Here is a 21,061-nt window from a genome sequence, read left to right on the forward strand (position 1 = left end):
GTATTGGTAAGATGTTTAGAATGAAAAGTGATTCATGTATCATTATTCTTTAAAAAATTTGGGATTGCTCATTGTCATAGAACAAATAGAAAATACATTTCCATTGTGTAACTTTTTCAATGAAAATGTGTTTCTACCATCAAACTTGACTTCATTCTAATGTAAAGGAATATGATTTTTGTTGAACAAATCATATAACGAAAATATGATTCTACTATGTAGTATGTTTATCGAAAATTGAATTTTGTTGTATTATGAGATGAAACCAATTATACAATGAGAAAAAAGTGATTCCATGGTAAGAAATATACAATAAAATTGTATTTTCATTGTGTAGTTAATTTTCACCTCTTTACGATTTTGATGTGAATTTTTTTCAACCGAATCAGGTTTCCACAAGAGACATTTGCAGTATTCGTAAAAATCCAAACAAATGATTGGGTGGGAAGAACAGACTTGGAAATGGGAATAGCAAAGTGCAACCTTATTAGGCCCCTATTTTTAAGCCCACTCAGCAAGGGGCTTTTCAGCCCACAGTGGAAACGACGCCGTTGAGTGTCTACGCTTGCAGCAGAGATAAAAGAAAGATCCAGAAGTGAAACCGAATTCAATCCATAACATAACGAACGGGTGGTAGACTCAGAAACAAACAGGGCACTGAGTCACCGATGCAACTCAGCAGCAACGTACTGATTCCGGCGAACAAACCCCCAAGACCGTTATTCTTCAAACCCCGATTCTGCTCCAACCCCAACTCGCCCGAGTCGAACTCGCTCCAAGCCGAGACCCTCAAGACTCTAGAATGGGGCTCCGTGTGCAAGCAGCTCTCGGCGTTCACCTCCACCTCCATGGGCTCTGCCGCCGCCCTCAACGCCCGCTTGCCCATCGGCCGGACACGCCGCGACAGCCAGAGGCTCCTCGACCAGACCTCCGCCGCCAGACTCGTCGCCGAGCCCCTCGACTTTTCCGGCGTCCACGACTTGACGGAGATTCTCGGCGTCGCCACCTCCGGCCACTTGCTGACCATCCGAGAGCTCTGCACCGTTCGCCACACGCTCGCCGCCGCCAGGGAACTGTTCGATGCTTTGAAACGCGTCGCTTCCGCTTCTAATCATCCACAAAGGTATTCACAAAACTATACGATTCTCTCTCTCTCTCTCTCTTTGTTGCTATTTTTAGTGAAATTGTTTGGTTTGAACTGTAATAAACATACATTGAATCGGAGTAACAAAACGTATGAGTTTAACAGTGCAACAACGAGTTAGCATGTGATTATAAAAAAAAGTTAGAATTTCTGATCAACGGTTGTAATAGCTTGACTTCTATGATCATTTAGCCATTCGTGATTGGATGATAGTGTGAACAAGTTTTGTGTTAAACATAAATCCAAATTATATGTCAAATTGTCAATTATTACATAGATTGACATTCTACTCCCATTATAGTTTTTTTTTCTTTCTTTTTTTAGTGAAACTGTTTAGTTTGAACTGCAAGAAACATACATTGAATTGGAGTCGAAATTTTATGAATTTAAATTTGATGCACTGTCAGTATAACGAGTTAGCGCGCAATTAAGAGTTTTTTTTTTGGAATTTCTGATTAACAGCTGTACTAGTTAGACTTCTCTAATAGTTTAGCAATTCGTGATTGGATGATGGTGTGAAGTTTTTGTTTGGTTGACCAAGTTATTTTTTTACTTTGACAATATATAAAAATTAAGCTCAAAAAGTAAATCCAAATTATATGTCAATCATAACTTGGATAATTGGATTGTCATTCTATGAGATTTATGTGACTCTCTATTTTTGAGTCACTTCAAAGGGTTGGTGTGAAATTGTAAAGAAATAGCTTTTCCCAGTATTTAAGGTTATTTTTTTTAGTTTGATTCAGTTTAAAAGAAGCTTCATTTATGTATTTTGGCTAGGTGTTGTGTTTTTCTTGACAAAGTTTGGAGCATAGATCATATGGTAATGGATTCTCATATCTCAATAAGGCCTTAAAACAAAGTTTGTCTCTAAGGTAATGACTGATGTTCAGAGTGTAAAACTCTAATTGCACTTGTTCTTTTGGGCATAATTGCTTCCTTTTAGAAATCCGAAGATAATTAATCATTTTGTTAACTTTATTGGTGCAACTGTTTCCCATCAGGTACTTACCCCTTCTCGATATACTCCAAAATTGTAATTTCCAAGTAGGCTTGGAGCGTAAAATAGAATTTTGCATAGATTGCAAGCTTTCAATAATTCTTGATAGAGCAAGTGAAGACCTGGAGATCATCAGATCAGAAAGAAAGAGGAACATAGAAATTTTGGATTCTTTGTTGAAGGAAGTATCTTCCCAAATTTTTCAGGCAGGGGGAATTGATAGACCATTAATAGTTAAGCGTCGATCTAGAATGTGTGTGGGAATTAGGGCTTCACATAGATATTTGCTTCCAGATGGTGTAGTTCTGAATGTTAGCAGCTCTGGGGCAACTTACTTTATGGAACCCAAAGATGCAATAGATCTGAACAACTTGGAAGTTAGGCTTTCAAGCTCTGAGAAGGCCGAGGAAAGTGTAATTTTGAGTATGCTTGCATCTGAAATAGCAAATTCAGAATCAGATATAAATCATTTATTGGATAAAATTCTTAAGGTTGATCTTGCTTTTGCAAGAGCTGCATATGCTCAATGGATGAATGGGGTATGTCCCATTTTCAGCTTAGGTAATTTTGAAGGCCGTGATTCCGTTGAAGATGATGATGATACCTTGGTCACACAAGAGGATGACGATTTAACAGTAGACATTGTTGGTATACGACATCCATTACTCCTGGAGTCCTCTCTAGAGAACATTTCAGACAATCTTACACTAAGATCTGGAAATGCTGCTGAGTTTGGTAATGGAAATGGAACAATGGCTTCTAAATATATGCCACAAGGCATATCAGACTTCCCTGTGCCAGTTGATTTTAAAATTGGACATGGAACTCGCGTGGTGGTGATCTCAGGTCCTAATACTGGAGGGAAAACTGCTTCCATGAAAACATTGGGCCTGGCATCACTTATGTCAAAGGCTGGGATGCATTTGCCTGCCAAGAAAAATCCAAAACTTCCTTGGTTTGACCTTATCCTTGCAGATATTGGAGATCACCAGGTAATATCTGAACTTTTTATGGACAATAAAAGACTTTTTGTTGAGATCGTGTAATTGTTTCTTTTGTTGTCTAATTCCTTTTCTCCCTCCAAATTGAAGTCCCTTGAACAAAATCTCTCAACTTTTAGCGGGCACATATCACGTATTTGTAAGATTTTGGAAGTGGCCTCAACACAATCACTTGTTCTCATTGATGAAATTGGTGGTGGAACTGATCCTTCAGAAGGTGTTGCTCTTTCTGCCAGTATCTTACAATATTTGAAGGATCGTGTTAACTTGGCTGTTGTAACCACTCATTATGCTGATCTGAGTAGTATGAAGGAAAAGGATACCCGTTTTGACAATGCAGCAATGGAATTTTCACTTGAAACATTACAACCAACTTATAGAATCCTTTGGGGATGTACTGGTGATTCAAATGCGTTAAGCATAGCACAATCTATTGGCTTTGATAGAAATATAATTGATCGTGCACAAAAATGGGTAGAAAAGTTTAAACCAGAACAGCAGCAAGAGCGGAGAGGAATGCTCTATCAGTCACTACAGGAGGAAAGAAACCAGTTAAAGGCTCAGGCTGAAAAGGCTGCATCTGTTCACGCAGAAATTATGAGTGTGTACAATGAGGTACAATCTAGATGTTTTGCTAGGAAGAGATCCTTTGTTTCTTGATTATATTTTTTTTTCCTTGGTCAATGTAGTATTACAATCAATAGTGTTCCTTTCCAAGTTCATATGAATTTTGCATCCTTAATAAGTAATGAGTTGGTAAATTGACTGGAAAATCAAAGAGTGATGGGGATTTGTACAAGTTTGTAGATTAACACAATATTTAGTACCTTGTGAATAGCCAACAAGTGGCTTTCTGGTTGGGAATGGCCTACAAATGTTAATTTCAATATCTTTGAGGGACTTACCTCTAAGAATATGGCTTTCTGGTTGACTACATGCACAATTATAATATAAAATATGTACATAGATTTTTCCTTACAAAATGCTCATATTTCCTTTATTGCTGGAAATTTTTTGTTCAGCAAAAGAATGCTTGAGCATTTGCCAGCAGACTTTAATTGAATATCATCATATTTGGAGTTGCTTATTTTTTTCCTTTTTTTCCTTCTTTGCCTTTTTTTTAATTCTTTTTAATATTGCAAAGATCCAAGGGGAGGCAGAAGACCTTGATCAACGTGAGATGGAACTTATGGCAAAGGAAACACAACAGGTTCAACACGAGCTAGAGCATGCAAAATCTCAGATAGAAACTGTGATACAGAAATTTGAGAAGCAACTCAGAATTTCTGGTCGTGATCAACTCAATTATCTTATTAGAGAATCTGAATCTGCAATTGCCTCCATTGTAAAAGCTCATACTCCTGCTGATAGTTTTCCCATCAATGAAGCTGATCGTGCTTTGTATACTCCACAAATTGGAGAGCAAGTCCATGTAAAGGGATTGGGGGGTAAATTGGCTACTGTGGTAGAATCGCCTGGCGACGATGGAACAATCATGGTACAGTATGGTAAAGTGAAAGTTCGTGTTAAGAAAAGTAACATCATAGCTATTCCATCTAGTAGAAAGAATGCTGTAACTAGTTCTTCTTCCACACATCAGGGGAGGCAGGTACGTATAAAGATGTTTAGATATTTACTGTCATGTAAATGTTCAATTGATATAATAACCTTAAAGGAAGAAAACAAAGTGATATACTTTTCCATTTAGAAAGTGATTGAGCAAGCATTAATTAAAAGACATTTTGAACATGGAAAAACCTAGCTTAGCATTGAATTCAAAACCTGCTGTTGATCAATGTTTATAACTAGATCATCCTATAAAATTATTCTTATTCTTCTTTCCATAACAGGCTTCTTAACCTGGTTTATTTTTAAGAAGTTCACATGTTTTCATCACTTAGATATTTTGCACATTCTGCTGAATTATAAGTAATTTCAGATCCAGAGATTATTAATAATGACCCCTTTCATGTAGGCATATAATTTATCTGTGCATTACTATGTAAAAACCATTCATCTAAAATCAAAATGCCCAGTGGTAACATTTTGATATAATATTGCAGAGTTTGCGGAATGGAGAATACAGGGATAATGTAGACAACAAAACCAACGATGATATTTCTTATGGTCCAGTGGTGCGTACATCTAAGAATACTGTGGACCTACGAGGTATGCGAGTAGAAGAAGCTTCTATCCAACTTGAGATGGCAATTAATGCGAGTCGGCCATATTCGGTTCTCTTTGTTATACATGGGATGGGCACTGGTGCTGTTAAGGAGCGTGCACTTCAGATTCTGCAAAACCACCCACGTGTTACCAATTTTGAACCAGAAAGTCCAATGAATTATGGTAGTACTATTGCTTATGTCAAGTGAAGCCTCATTGCCCTGGTGCAATAAACAATGTCAGGTTGAACCTTCTTCCTTTTCTGGGAGTTATCGTGCTTCTTCCTTGCCTGATAAAATCAAATGACTAAATTGATATGTAAATAAACACATTTGATATACAATATGGAGAATTTGTAAAATTTTGCAGTTTTAATTCATTAATTTTTACACTAAAGCTGTAGGTAGCATTCCTCGCAGCTTTATCTCTGTTCAGAAGAAGGCGTGTTTTCAATTTGTTTCATCTATATATATTATGATGACTTAGTGGAGTGGTGTGCTTCCTGATGCCTGATTAATAGATTTTGGCGTGCGATGAAAAAGGTCTGGAAATAGAAAGTCCAAGAATATGCTACCATAAGTTGTTCCAAGAAGATTCGGCTAATATATGGTGTTTTATTAATGTATTGCATCCAATGATTTAAAATCTTGTTAAATAATCAAATGTGTAAAAGTTTATTTATTTTTAATTCTTTTCATACAGTCATACACGGTTCTTGGATGTAATTATCTTTTTATAAATATATACATAAACAAATATTTCCTTATATAAACAATTACTGTACTTATTAAACATAATATACACGTATGATTTTTTCTTCTATGAATAATATATATGTAGTTTATTTTTTTAATATTTATCTTAAATTATATACCAAATTTCTTTTACTTAAAAATAAAAAATTAGAATCCTTTCCTTCTATGTGCAAGAAACGTTCCCTTAAATTAGGAGTTGAAATTCCGTCACTAAGATATTTATTCTCTTTCTTATCTTCAATCATATTTCATATCTACTCTGATGCATGCATTGATTTTTTGGTTTTTTTAAGGTGGGCGAGACAGAGCAAGGTAACAACACCAGCACAACTAATTAACGTACCGTGCATGCAAGTTGCCACCATGCGTTTACCGCCGTCGCCGCAATTTGTGCCAAGGAGCGCTCCGGCGTCCACGCTGTGGAGGAAGCCGTCAAGAGCGTCATCGGCTCTGTCTACGAAAAGTTCCACCTCGTTCCTGACGAGCTCGTCCGCATCGCCAACCGCAACCCCGACCTCTCCGGCGCCGCTGTGCACCGGCCTACCCCGCCTCCCAAGACCACCGCCTTTGGCATTGCCGGAGCCGTTTACGCCGAGTGCGAGCTGGCGGCGAAGGAGCTGTACGAGAGGTACGAGGGCAAGGCGGAGCAATGCGCGGTGGCAGCGGCTGTTCCCTCGGGTGCCGAAGGCGGCATATTGGACGGAGAAGTACAACAAGAAAGTTGCGGCAGCGGCGGAGAAAGGTTGTAGGGTTTCGGCATTGGTTGCTACGGAGAAGATAGCTAAGATGTTTAGTGAGAAACGATTTTGAACGGCCAACTTGTTGATTTAGTTGATAAAGGTCAAGTTCATATTATAGATAAGTTTGAGTCTCATTGACGTGAAGACTTTATTAATCGATAATTGTAATTATATATTTGTTCTGCTCTTATTTATATAAAAAAATCAATAATTTTTTTTATTATAAGATATTATTTCATCTTTTTTTGTATATTAACTATTTTTAATTAAAATATCTTAAATTATCTTTTTTTTTTCTTTTGTTTATAGAGATTAGAGAAGATGAATAGATTATTAATAAAATAAAAATAAATTTATAAAATATTATAACTATACATAAATTTGATGTTAATATAATTAAATTAACTAATTTTTTAATAAACATAGATTAGTCAATTATGTTTTATGTTAGAAATACGTCTTATAAATAAAAAGAGAGGAAGAGAATATGTTTAAGCTTGGAGGCATGTCCCTCCTAAAACTCACCTTACCTTAACTTTTGTTAATTGAAAAACGAGCATGAGCAGGCAAAAGGTGTTACTTGCACCTTTTCAGTTCTTATATAACCTCTTTTTTACTTTTATGAATTTGATTTAGAGTTTTTTTTCCCATCACTTAGAGATATTGTGTTTTAGGGGTGTAAACTAGTCAGTTTTACTTAGATTTAATTAAATTTATGACTACCTCAATCAAATTTGAAGGGTTGATTTGAATGAGTTTTTTTTTTTTTTTAAAAATGAGACCTAACTTGATCAAATCAATTTGCTTGTAAATGGTTTGACTTAAGTTAATGAGTTAAAATATTTAATTTTGTCTATTCTTTTTTAAAACACTATTTTTTATAAGCTAAAATTTGTATTAAATGAATCAGACACAATTGTTTCTTGTTAGATTTTTTATTAAAAAAATTGTAATGTTATCATACTTCACTCCATTTCATTGATTTCTATCTATCACACTTCACTCCACATGTTTTTCTTATAAACAGAGGATAATGTGTCAAATTAATTTGTTCCAAATAAAATTTGATAAAAAGGTAAAAAATTTACGGTGAAAAATGAAATAAAGCCTAGATTTTACATCTTTCAAATACTATTTTTAATGGTATTTTCAATTATAATTTGATTTAAATTTTACGCCTTCATATATTTATCAATTTGAAGATATCTTTGTCTTTTAGATATATTAAACTTAAAATTATTGTATTCTTAATATCTTTCGTTAAAAAAAACGTGTAATCTTGATATATGACGAGTCAAATTAAAATTTATAATTAATTTTAAATCAACATTTATTAATATATAGTCTTCAAAGTGTATCAAATTTAAAATTAAGTCAAAATAAATACTTATATAAAATAAAAAAGTATTTTAGATAAATAACTATTTATAAATAAAATAAATAAATTGTTTTTCATTTGAATACACTACTCATTAAGCGGTGAACTTCACTATCCTAGAATGCATATGGTATATTCTCTTAAGCTATTAAATTTTAATATAACTAAATGAGTTGTTAACAAGTTGTAATTGAAAGTGATAATATGTTTGTCTGTCTTTTGTATATATCTTTCATATAATATATTTTAAAAAATATATTTAAAATACATGGAAAATGTATTAATAAAATTTATCATTTGGTTAGTTTGTTATTATTTTGTTTTATTTACATAAATAAGAGATAACAAGATAAATTGAATTTTTTGTATTAGTATTTAAGATACTTTTATAAGATCAAATGTTTATGAAAGAAAACTAATTATATCATTTTCTTATTAGAAGAAATCAAATGCTAAATGAATTACCAAATAAGTTACTTCTCCATTCAAACGCACAGTAAGAGAGTTTCTAAATAAACATGGATGATATAAGATTTTTAGATAATTTTACAAGTGTGCTTGCACAAAGGAAGGGTGAAATGCATCAGGTGGAGTAGGTATTTTGTTATGAAAAAGAAAAGAATATTAAATCATATCATGAACACTTAAAATTTAGTGATTTAAAAAAGAAAATAAAAATAAAAATCGTGTAACTTAACAAATTTACAATCTTCATCATTCATATACATGATAAACTAAGGTTTACTCAAATGTTACTCTCGTTATTGTTATTTTTGGATTAATTTCTAGCAGAATAATAATCCCAGGGCAGCTTTAAAGAAAGGAGTACGAGATACCTCAATATGAGACGTACGTTTGGATAAATGATGAATCCCGAATAAAGGTCACAATTCCAATTTCCAACTAAGTCGTAGCCCTAAAGATAAAACATGAGACTACGAAACCCCTGCCTCCTCTCAAAATTACTATCAGCACAACCAAACAAACACTGATTCAAAAAAATCTCTGTAACTGAACCGTAACAAGCAATGTAATGAACTGTTAAAAAAAGATTTCAACTCAATAAGGATTATATGCACTCTAACTTAGAAAGCGCTTAATACAACAACTTATAACCTAACAACATCCTGGAGGCAATCATAGAAATGAGCGATACTAATCTTCTCTTTGCCAGAAAAGATGGCTTCTGCAGATCCACCATGCTCCCCTTGCGCTGCCATCTCGATCAACATGTATAGTTTCCTGATAGGCATCTGAGAACGAAAATTGAACACAAAAGTACAGAGTCAGAATAAGTACCAAAAACATCATGCCATCAATGTTCTTTGCCAATCACTGCTTTCCAATAGAAAAAATTGTGCAAATTAAATTAATAGTATACAAACAATTTAATTCCCTGACAGTAACTAAATTGAGCACCTTCATTTTGAAAGAGTGGACGAGAGTAAAAATAAAATAAACAAAACCTCATCTATAACTGGAGAAATATTATCAGTCAAAAGACCAATAGCTATTCTACTAGTAATCTGTAATTGGTACACGGAGAAGCACAAATTAACGAAAAAAGGATGGTCCCTTCCAAACAAAATTATTGGAGTTCCCTTGTTTTACAAGTCAGGAAAAACTAGCACGTGACAATTAAAAGAATGAAGCGCATAAAAGAGCAATTATACATACATCATTCAACGCCTCTGCAGCAGAATCAATATCTTCATCAGTAAACACATTCAACTGTTCTAGGACCTGTAATTTTAGAAAAGAAAAGGAGAAGCTTAACATTTATTTTGAACTGCAATGTTTACAAGAGGCACAATTTAGCATATAATCTCAAGAAACAAATTAAACTGTACATTTAATGATAACAAGTGATACAATCACTTAAATTTCATCAGATGAAACAACTGATCTGTTATCAAGAGAACAAAAAAGCACGAAAAATAACAGGAAACGTTCATAAGGTACAAGTCAATAGCATGCAATTAGCCCATGAGCCTGATATTACCACTATGTAAAGAGCAAATATGTTTACCTTCTTTGCATCCGTTGTGTTCAAGGTAGGAATATGGTAAGTAACAGAGAAGGTATCACAAAATCCAATTGATTCCAAGAAATCTAGTTCACTTGTTGTGCCAATAACCATTAGTTTTTTCCCCTGTCAACATGAGTAGAAATGCACATTAGTCATAGTAAGATTTAGGTAGCATCATCAACACAAACTATTTATACCTAACATTTCAAACTTTTCATTGGTGATATTGACCATGTGGAGATGAACTCTCAACAGTTATAAGAAACATACAGCTAGCATAAATTGCAGAAAAAAATACAAACATTAAAACATCCCAAATACCCAAGGTGTTGAAGATTGAAAACCTAGTTCTCGTCTTACACAAATAATTTGAATTCAATATTTGCTCCTGGAGGCAGGAGAGCAATTTGACGACAAAGAGATCGGCCACCTTTACATTAAGATGTAAAATATTATTATCAAAATTTTCATTTGACATTTTGGAAATCGAATGATAGATTTTGGTTAGCCCACTAACAACGTAAAGTAGCATGCCAGTATATCTTCACCCACCCACCCACTGAATCCAGATCTATTCCTGTCAGTTCTGCTTTTGAACTTATAACAGATATGCTTCAGAAAGGAACTGAAAGAACAAGGATGAACACAAACCTTTGGAGGAAGCCGTTTGAGCAGAACCAGCAGTGTCTGAGAAATCAAGTTTGAAAATCGAGGACCAATGGGCACATACTCCAATAATCTAGATCAATGAACAAGGAAACAATTAATATTATTCATTAAGGAGGAATTACCGGAAAGGATGATCAAATAAAAATCACAAATCTTACCTCTCAATGTCATCAAGAATGATGACACTCAATGGTGACTTGTATGCATCCTCAAAAACCTATCAGAAACCATTAGACCTTAGAATTTATGTCATACAGCCAACTAGCTAGGGAGATACAGAAAAGACTATTATATCAATGTAATTGTTAATGGACTAAAGATAATTGAAAGTCAAAAGCATGTACTTGACTTTTGACTTAGTAAAACCTCACTCGTAAGGTCAGTAACAGAGTCTTCAGAAACTATATACACTCAGTACTCAATAGATTCAAAAGAAAGGCTAAAAAAAATATTAGTTATGGCAAACCTTAATAATCTGTGCACATTTGGTGCTCTCATGTAGACCAATCATTGATTCAGCTGAAACCTAACCAAATTCAGAAGATGAATTACATGTGGCCATAATTATAAAGTCAAAAGACTCAAAAGCAATGCACATCTCTGGAGTAATATACAAGATAAGAAGAGAACTTACTATCTTGACGTATGGGAAGTCGCTGTCGATACCAACAGTAGCTGAAAGTGCAGTTTTACCACTATGACAACAAAGTAAGTTAGAAACAATCCATTATAAAGGTCATATTGAGATGAAAATCCATACACGGCATACCTGCCACGGGAACCTTCCAGGAGACAAGTGACAAGTGGGCTTCCTTTACTCACTTTAACTTGCTCCACAAGTAGCATTGCTCTTTGATAAATGTGCTTATGTCGATCACCACACTCAACCATGCCATGGAGTCTATAAACCAAATAACAAAAATATGTTAACAGTAACATGGCAAACTTGCTGGTTTCCACAATACTTCCAGATAGACTTAGATTTGAATTTTGCTACATTCATCATAAATCTAAATAACTACTTATGAAAACAAGTAAAACATTATTAGGCATCAAAGTTGCATGAACATTTGTGATAAACAATCCAAGGGACCTCCACAAACTCCGTCTGCAAGAAACTCGCCAACACCTTTCCAGCATCAATTTACTGGTCTGTTTGGGTAAATATCTTAATTAAGCACTTAAATAAGTACTGATCATGTAAACACTTATGTACAAGTTTTTATAATCAAAGAAAAAATAGGATTAAATTGATTTCATACAAGTTGTAAGTTGTTTTCATAAGCTATCCTGTGGAACTTACTGAAATAGCTTAAAACAACTTTTGGACATATCTTTTAAGTTTTTTTCATAAGCTCTCCAAAACACTTACACAAGTGCTTCTTTCATACGATAAATCCAAATACGTTGTAAATAAACTTTTCTAAATGTACCCTAGTGTTTCACATTCAAATAATTAGAAGTTGCAGACAATAATATTTCATATTTATGATGCTTCGTTTTATTTTAGTTGGGTAAGAGGCTGCATAGTCTTTTTGCTATAATAATGTTGCACTTGCCCACAACCGTGTTCTTCATGCAAGAACAAGGCATATGGAAATTGATCTGTTTTTTTTGCCCAAGAGAAAGTTCTGGCCAAGCACCTTGTTGTTCGATATGTACCTGCTCTGGATCAATGGGCTGATGCCCTCACCACCAAGCCACTGTCACCGACATGGTTTCTATACTAAGAGGCAAACTCAATGTGCTTGAGGGGGGGGAGAGTATTGTAAATAGATGCAGTTATTCAACTGCAGTCTCAGGTAGTTAGTATTCTGTTAGGTTAGTTGTGACTGCTTAGTCTATAAATACACAAGTGTGAGCTACTGTTAAAGCTGGTTAATAAGAATTAGTAACTTTTCCTCTTTCATTTTCTATCTCTCTAAGTTCTCTAAGAATCTGATAACTCTTAATCCTTGTGACTAAAAGTAGTACCTGCATCTTTCAAGATCATCAGTTGAAGCTCCAAATGCGGAAGTAACTTCGTGGAGTGCATTCAAAAAGTCATCCATTGTAACCTTAATGTTCTCTTCCTCCACTGGCTTAGTGAGATCCTCTAGACTCAATTGTCTATTTAAAGCATATGAGACAGCACTTTTCACAACACCTTCAAGTTCTGCACCACTGTAGTTTTTCGTTCGAGCAGCTGCAGAAGAGAAGAAAAAGCAAACCCAGAGTAAAACATCCCATGAACTTCATAGTTCAATCCATGTGATTCAGATAATTTATTTTTCCAACTTCTGTTAAAATGAAAAAATAATCTTGCCATCGGTATTTTGCAGATTATGCTTCATCTACATTGGCATGATATCAAAATAACTGATTATGAATAATAACTTTCTTGGTATCTTATGCCTGCCTTCAACCATTAATCATATCATCATGTTACAAACTGAACCCATTAACCAAAAGTGTGTCGACTAATTATCAAATAGGACCATAATTAGTCCACTGTCCAATTACAGATCAAATGGTGTCATCAAAGGACAAGAATGCATTTATGTTTTGTGATTACCTTTTTGGCCTCTTGAGCATATGTTTGTCATACTCCTAACCTAAAACCAAATAGTTACTAAGATATAGTGGAACTGATTCCAAAATCTTTTAAGGATTAATAATGATTCTATAATTATAAATCAATTCTTATCTCATAAATATTTAACTAAAAATTATTTTAACAAAGGAAGCTATTTAGTCAGCTTGTACTTTTTCAGTTTATGCTTGAACACATAACTTCCTTACTTTTTTAACATTTTACTAAACAATATTTAAATTACTATAAAACCAAATTTTAGACAAACTAGTTTTGATTTCTATGAAGCGCACACACTTTGAGAAAGTGACAGTCTCCATGTTAGATGCATAATGTCACACAACTAAATATGCAAAAAGAAATTGGACACCTTGCATTGTTGAATCTCAATATACAATGTCAAGGTCTGTGTTACTGCTGCGTTCAGTTTGTCCATGCTTAGGTGATTTCAAAACCAATTCAAAGGTAAAATTTATACAACTTTATAAACTGCTTGGAACTAGAACAGATGTGAACTAGTATTTAATTTGCCAGATTCCCCCTTCAAGTTTCATATGATAAAACTATCAAATAAAAGAGCTTATGATAGATCATGAATAATATCCACTAATAAAGAAATATTTTTGCTAATGCAAATAAGAAGCATAATATGCTACTTTTTTATTACTTTCATAATTTCATTTCATCAAAAAAGTAAATTTATACATATGTAAGACAAGACTAGGCATCATATAACACATACCAAGCTCTTGAAGGTTCACATCAGCAGCTAGAAAAGAATTCTCTTTCATTTTGTTAGTATGAATTTGAAGAATTTGCAATCGACCATTTTCATCAGGAAGGCTTATCTCAACCTGGACTTCCAACCTCCCTGGTCTACATGACACAAGTAGATGATAAATGACTAAAAGATAAGCACCACTTATGCAGATAGCTACTACACAAATCAATTACAGGTGTTACAATTAAGCAATAGAATTGAGCACATTAATAGGTAGTAGTTTTGGCCATTAATGAGACATAGTTACTAAAAATAGAACAGAGTTGCTAGGTCAATACAAAGGCCAAGTATCATGCTATGGAAGCAGCAACCAATGAGCTTGGGGTTAAAGCAATTGCTTTAACAGCTCAAGTTGTGAGACACTAAGGAAATGAAACTGATTTGTGACAACCCAACTGCATTTACTTATTGCTTCTAACCCAATATTTCATGAAAGGACTGAACACAAAGTGATTGACAATATTTTGTCAAAATTTCTTTTTTAAAGGCAAGATCGTCACTAAATTTGTCAACTGCAACAACTAGTTAGCTGAGGCCTCTGGTTGACTTTATTTATAAGCTTAGTACATATGACATACATACGTGTAAACTAAAATATTAGCAATAGTGTTTGAATTAGTCATACGTGTCGAGAGAAATATTAGCTAATACTGGCCTGAAGTTTATTAATGCTGATTAGCTTTAATTTAGGACATTATTCCTCTTCCAATTAATATTGTAAGTAATATAACTATATAAATGTGTAAAGTAAAATAACCAATCAATTTTCCTCACTCTCTCCAAATTCTATAATAAGCAATCAGAGTGCAGTAGATTGGATGACAACTATAATAGATATTGTTGACCGTCAACATTTATTTTTTTTTTGGAAGGCAGAAGATATATATATTATTAATCAGAAAAACAGCAGCACCAGAGGTACTGCTGGTGACATATACATAAGTACAAGACACCTATTATAACACCCTCCAATACAAGATATGAAAAAGAAAAAACCAACATTGACCCCACCACATAGGCTAGATGTGTCCAACCCATACTAGCCAAAATATTCCACAAGGTTGGAAGACCAGTGATTAAAAGACCGTCAACACTTATATTTTCCATGGAAAGTATATTCAAAGATCTAGAAAAGGGAAAAGATATAGAGACCTTAAGAGAGCTTCATCAAGCATGTCCTTTCTGTTAGTCATTCCAATAAGTAAAACATTATTTAGTGACTCCACACCATCTATCTGCAAACCATGCAAATAGTCTTTATAGGTTTACTGATATGACTACTGTAGGAACATTTTCTCTTTTTTTATCAAAAAAAAAATATATATTCAACACCTTTACTAACCTTAGTAAGAAGCTGATTTACAATACTATCATGAACTCCAGTACCATCTCGAGTTGAACCTCTTGACTGCACAACACATGAAGAGGAACATATAGTGATTATAGAACCAGGCAATTCAATCACTATTCAATGCTCATGATTACTCAAAAAACTACATGCAGCCCCAGATTTAAATGTCATCATATTCCCCTTTAATCATACTTATGCGCTTCCTCATATAAGCCAAGATGAACAAAATTTTTCCACTAGTTAAGTACATCAAAACAAAATGAACTTTAAAAAACTATTATTGATCAATGACCAAATAAATAAAGTTTAAGCTACCACTAAAATATAAAGATTCCACTGGTTAAGGCGAACTCAATTGTTGCTAATAAACTGTAATCAACAAATTGACAATAGCAACACAACTGATGATCCATGTTGTTGTTGAAAAACCTCATACCTTGCAAATAGCATCAATTTCATCAAAGATTATAACATGCAAATCACTTTCATCCCCTGGAAAACAGTGAACAACAAAAGTGAATTATATGAAATTTTGACTTAAGGAATATGCAATGTGTATATATCCATCACCTCGGGTCCTCTGATCCTGTTCAGCATCAGCAAAAAGGTCTCTCACATTCTTTTCAGTTTCACCAACAAATTTGCTCAAAACTTCAGGGCCATTTACAATCTAATACAAGTTGTAGAAAAGAAAAATTAAGATCACAAAAGATAATTACCAACTACCAACCTACAGAAAGGTCACACTTTCCATATACAAAATTTGAAGCTATTCAAGCATGTCAGTTAGTTAAAGAATCTGAAACAGGACAAAAAGTAAAAATGGCAAAATAATCTAGTACGTATAGAAGGCATAAATGCAGTGTGAGAATTGATAATATGTTAGGAGAAAGTTACGCCCACCCCAATAAAACTCCCACAAGTCACAAAATCACATTCATAAAAATAGAGAAGAGTGGACTACAAGCAATGAGATTCAAATTCAATACTTTCAAATCAAGCACAAATTCTTTATCAATAACATATGAATGATTTCTTTGATAACACATGAAAACAATCATGATGTAAAATTTAAATTAAGAAGATAGTAGATCTATAAAGTAACAAACAGCAAAAACAAAAGCATGCAATTACTAGACCACTATTAACAATAACTAGGAGACTAAATGATATTAATTAAATGGAAGAAATTACAATTATCTTATCTCTATTAACTGTTGCTGATAGCATACATAATAATTTCATATAAATGTACTTGTTCAAATTTATTATACAAGAATAAGGAGTCATTTCCAAACCTTGGGTTCCTTCCCATTCAAAATTTTTCCAATTTGGCGTGCCATAAGTGTCTTTCCAGTTCCAGGAGGCCCATAAAGAAGCATGCCCTTCACATGCTTGATTCCTAATCTGAAAGCTCAGAGGCTTTCAAGTAAGAACATGATATACTATAAAAACAGCAAATTAAATGAACCACAGTATCCAATGTATTACTTAGATGTCACATGGGGTGGGAAAACACGAGAGGCAAAAGCTCTTCGAAATATATCTGCAAATTCTGCACTCAGGCCACCAATACCCAGTGACTGAAGGTTAAATTCTTTCTGCTTGAAAATGTTGCTAGTGGCACCCTCTCGTTGATTGACAATCTGCAAATCACAACATAAACCAGTAAATATATGTAAGGAAAATTGCAATCAGTAGAGTACAGTCAAAAATTTTCATACAATATCATTTACTTAACAATGTATTGGCTATTATCTTACAAGGAGTATATAAAATAATAACCAATTCTAAGTAACTGGATTTAGCTTTCTAAATGACACACAGAAGATATTAAAAAAGTTATGTCAATATTAACATCAAGACTAGCTGAACATTCACCAAATCCCACTCAGTGAAATCTATTTAACTATACAATGCAGAAATATTTGCATCTGGGTAGATTTTACAATTTTATTGTAGATAAGCTGATCCAATAACTTTGTGGTGTCAAAACTCCTTGGCTGCTAAATTCGTGGTGGTTCTCAGTTCTACAGGGGTGAGGCATCTATAAAGATGATGCAGACTGGAGTAAGCTTTGATAGGCTTGAGACATGTATGGGGGGCAGCCATCTTTCTGCTTCCTACTTTCTATCACTATCTGTTTGTGACATAGCTATTCCTATTCTTAGAATTTACTTTCATATACCAGAAGCCAATATGAGAATTCTGTCTTCCCTCACTTGCCCTCAGAATTGTAGGCAGGAAAAAAAAATGGTGTTTCTTAAACCTGAATTGTTTTATTTGTATTTCTGTTATGCAATAATAGGTTAGTTAGGCTGTTAGAGATTGCATTTCTAACTATTGGTAACAGCTTATCCTGTTTATAGGTTCAGAATTAGTCACAATAACAGGTTCCAGAGACCACTTTCTACCAATTCTCTCATAGTTTTTCCTCATTTTCTCCTAGAAAGTAGAATCAGAAAATGATATTCCTCTTGGCCGTGGAAAAGTTCAGTGTTAACTATTAGCATAAAATGGAATACTTTTAGTCATATCAAATCCATCCATCATATTTTTTAACTGTTCCTACAAATGGCTTTAAATTTTCTTTAATTCGTTTTCCACTTGAAAAGATTCATTTCACAAAAATTATGTCTGGCTTGAAAGTTAAGTGGTTTTGCTGTCAAAGAGTAGTGGCGCAAGAAGAGAGAGCTAGGATTCCATATCCCATCAGACACTTCTCTGGTTATATCTGTAAGTTTGGGAATTTAGAATGCACACACAATTATGTGGTTTATTTACTACAGTCAGAGTTGATAATATCAAAGCAATCTATATTAGTTCACATGTGAAAAAAGGTGTGTCAGGCTGCCCTGCTATTTCTTTGTTTGTATTGATTTTGTCTAGATACAAGACTCTATTAGTGGCTTAGTGGCTTACTTAAAAGTGGAATCAGACAAATTATCAGTAGTTTCCTAGAAGTGAATGAGCATTGAGTTGCATAACATTATGTTATGTGTCACCAAACACACCCCCTCAAGGCTGCAATTAAGGCAGCCCACATAAAGGCCGCAACTAAAGTGGGCTAGGGGTGACCACAATTAAAGTGGCTTTCCAACATAGTGTCTTTCTATGGCAATGGCACCACTACAATGCTGATTCTGCATTTTGATCTTGGGAAGCCAAGATCTTGATAATTACTCAAGGTTAGAATTTAAGGTATGTAATTAGCTTAGTGTAAGTAATTTAAATGCAGCGTATTTGAAATTTTTGTTCCATCGTTGTGATTCACTTTTGAAGTTAAGGGTTCGTTACCTTTTTTTACTGGCTAGTGAACTAGTTAAGCATCAAAGGATAGTTAAGCTATGTAAACATTCAGAATGTATCAAGAAAAAATCTGACCAAAACAAGGTAGATAGATGTCAAAAGCAAAATGGGAAACTCACCTTAATTCCACTATCACGTGATGTTTCAAAAACAATGTATGTGTCATCTGAAATCATCCCTCTTTCAAGAGAATTAGACTTTTCTTGGCCCTCAACAGCAGCATTACTGACAGTAAAGCTATAATTATTTCCGTGATACTCAAATAATACTTTCTGCCCCACAGTCATAACCTGCATAAAATAATACCGATTAAAAAATTAATCGGGAATGTAGTACATCAAACGAAAGGTGCCTGAAAGAGCTAATAGGGAGACCCAGGATAAAGAATGTTCCTAAGCTTCCTGAGAATTAGAAAATAATTTGACAAGTCATGGAAATAGTGAGATAATAGAAATGTTACGACAGAATAACATGCACTTACTTACAAAGGCTATCAGGTATCGTGAACAAGTTGAATTTCAAAATAATTGCAAAAATCGAATAAAAATAGTATATATCGAAGCTATGCAAAATAATACTACTATGAATTATATATAGTAACTTTCTGGGAAATGATAAACACCTATATAAAAACTTCGTACCCCATTGCCCGGAGGCTCTTCGCTATGCTCTATATATGCAAATAATAACAAAAGAATTTATGCAACAATCAGATAACATTCTCTTTTCTGTTTCCAGCAGTGATCAATCTAGACAAGAAGATTTTGAAATAAAACTCTGCAATTAGTATTATTAACATCTAGCAACCATACAACATTGTGTGTTCAAGTGCTATAATCAGAAAAGACAGCAGGCACGTTAATAGTCAAAAAGGAACCAATCAATGATAACTCAAAAACCACCACTATTAACCAAGTAAAAGACCCTACCTGGTTCATAAATCTCTTACGAAGTTGCTTAGCCAGTAGAACAGCATCAATCTACAAGACAAAGCAACAGCAACAACAATATTTAATGCCAAACCACCCTAATGATCAACAAATTGATGACAACACAACACAATGAGCACTTGTTCAAATCAACATACCTGCTCACTCTTACTCCCCTTTTTAACAAATTCCAATTCAAGAGTTAGCAGTGCGAGGTTGAAATCTTCAGGCGGCACAAATCTTAAGCAACAGAAGGAAGAAAATCAAATCAAATCATGAGAAAATAACAAAAAGGGGGAAATCAATACTCAATACTAAAAGACCAATCGGAAAAAACACAAATCAAAACAAACTAACCGGCTCACTTGTACGGAATCACCGGAAGAAACTTTGGCACACCGGCGTTGAACGGCATTCAACGCAATCTGACCGCTGCCTATGGTGTCATGAGCAGTATCTCTCAGTTAAGGCCACAAAAAGAATCATCAATGATTCGATCATCAATCCAATTAAACCACGCAATAATTTCCACTATTCGGCATTTGCATATATATAATTAATAAGAACAAATTATTAACAAGTAAGTAATTCTACGCTACGCAATCGTTAAATAAGAAAGGAAATGCAATATGGATTGAAGAGAGAGAAAAAAAAAGGAGGCGAGGAAGGATATGAGAGAGATAAGACGAAGGAATCGGCGACGGCGGCGAGGTAGAGGTTATTGTGGCCAGGGACGGCGAAATTGCGGAGATCGGAGGGGGAACAGAAGGCGAGGTTGGTGAGGGCGAGGTCGCTCGCGGGCGTGTTGGTAACTCTCATGCTGGACGCAGAGGAAGACGAAGACGATAACCCGAACCGACTCGCCATTGTTTTGTTTGTTGTTCTTCTCGCAGATCTTGCTTGTTGCAGATCGCACCACAATAGCAATGGCGCGGAAGAGTGAGATGAAATGTCTATATTTCTCTTTTTTCTTGACCTGGCTATAAACACGACTTACGAGCTAAGCAATGATTTACTTTACAAATTCTTCTGTTGCCAAATAACATGTGAGATTTTTATTACATGGCAGTGAATGTTGTTGAGATGATGTATGTTCATGCAAGAAAGAATAAAATAAGAAATGGTTATGTACCTAAAAAGTAAAGATAACAAAATATAGATTAAGATAATTTAGACATATACAAATAAAGTCATAAAGACAATAGTTAATTGTTAGATTGGTAGAGTAAAAATGAGA

At 34.3% G+C, this 21,061-nt stretch overlaps 3 protein-coding genes across 4 annotated transcripts; 2 read left to right on the top strand and 1 right to left on the bottom strand.

Moving 5' to 3' along the window:
• The first annotated feature begins 591 nt into the window (after nucleotides 1-591).
• LOC100778373 (endonuclease MutS2) lies at nucleotides 592-6,981 on the top strand. 2 transcript variants are annotated; one of them, XM_006583753.4, is made up of 6 exons: nucleotides 592-1,123; nucleotides 2,149-3,136; nucleotides 3,236-3,760; nucleotides 4,290-4,754; nucleotides 5,209-5,554; nucleotides 6,360-6,981. In XM_006583753.4, exons 1-5 carry the CDS (start codon nucleotides 669-671, stop codon nucleotides 5,518-5,520), a joined length of 2,745 nt encoding a protein of 914 aa, XP_006583816.1. In that variant the 5' UTR covers nucleotides 592-668; the 3' UTR covers nucleotides 5,521-5,554; nucleotides 6,360-6,981. The 2 variants fall into 2 exon arrangements, with proteins under 2 accessions (XP_006583816.1, XP_003529319.1); XM_003529271.5 differs by lacking the exon at nucleotides 6,360-6,981 and having other exon boundaries at nucleotides 5,209-5,748.
• LOC102666888 (REF/SRPP-like protein At3g05500) lies at nucleotides 5,656-6,815 on the top strand. The gene is made up of 2 exons (XM_014777514.1): nucleotides 5,656-5,666; nucleotides 6,422-6,815. The coding sequence occupies exons 1-2, from the start codon at nucleotides 5,656-5,658 to the stop codon at nucleotides 6,813-6,815; spliced, it is 405 nt and encodes a 134-aa protein (XP_014633000.1).
• Nucleotides 6,982-9,017: 2,036 nt separating the features above from the next.
• Nucleotides 9,018-20,881, bottom strand: LOC100779259 (vesicle-fusing ATPase). The gene is made up of 21 exons (XM_003529273.5): nucleotides 20,498-20,881; nucleotides 20,182-20,277; nucleotides 19,983-20,064; nucleotides 19,825-19,875; nucleotides 19,015-19,185; nucleotides 17,078-17,232; nucleotides 16,885-16,993; nucleotides 16,157-16,256; nucleotides 16,023-16,078; nucleotides 15,578-15,643; nucleotides 15,388-15,470; nucleotides 14,197-14,330; nucleotides 12,857-13,067; nucleotides 11,652-11,783; nucleotides 11,517-11,577; nucleotides 11,349-11,408; nucleotides 11,041-11,099; nucleotides 10,865-10,952; nucleotides 10,214-10,336; nucleotides 9,862-9,927; nucleotides 9,018-9,437 (listed from the first exon to the last, which is right to left on the bottom strand). The coding sequence occupies exons 1-21, from the start codon at nucleotides 20,689-20,691 to the stop codon at nucleotides 9,294-9,296; spliced, it is 2,241 nt and encodes a 746-aa protein (XP_003529321.1). The 5' UTR covers nucleotides 20,692-20,881; the 3' UTR covers nucleotides 9,018-9,293.
• Between the last annotated feature and the right edge of the window lie 180 nt (nucleotides 20,882-21,061).

The sequence above is a fragment of the Glycine max genome, chromosome 7, assembly GCF_000004515.6.
Source record: "Glycine max cultivar Williams 82 chromosome 7, Glycine_max_v4.0, whole genome shotgun sequence".
In the NCBI taxonomy this organism is placed as follows: Eukaryota; Viridiplantae; Streptophyta; class Magnoliopsida; order Fabales; family Fabaceae; genus Glycine; species Glycine max.

Coding starts and splice junctions, on each gene's coding strand:
- LOC100778373 (XM_006583753.4), top strand. CDS start 669: ATGCAACTCAGCAGCAACGTACTGATTCCGGCGAACAAACCCCCAAGA. Junction 1,124..2,148: donor GCTTCTAATCATCCACAAAG/GTATTCACAAAA, acceptor GTTTCCCATCAG/GTACTTACCCCTTCTCGATA. Junction 3,137..3,235: donor CAGATATTGGAGATCACCAG/GTAATATCTGAA, acceptor TCCAAATTGAAG/TCCCTTGAACAAAATCTCTC.
- LOC100779259 (XM_003529273.5), bottom strand. CDS start 20,691: ATGGCGAGTCGGTTCGGGTTATCGTCTTCGTCTTCCTCTGCGTCCAGC. Junction 15,471..15,577: donor TAAATCAGCTTCTTACTAAG/GTTAGTAAAGGT, acceptor CATGGTTTGCAG/ATAGATGGTGTGGAGTCACT. Junction 11,409..11,516: donor ACTTCCCATACGTCAAGATA/GTAAGTTCTCTT, acceptor GAATTTGGTTAG/GTTTCAGCTGAATCAATGAT.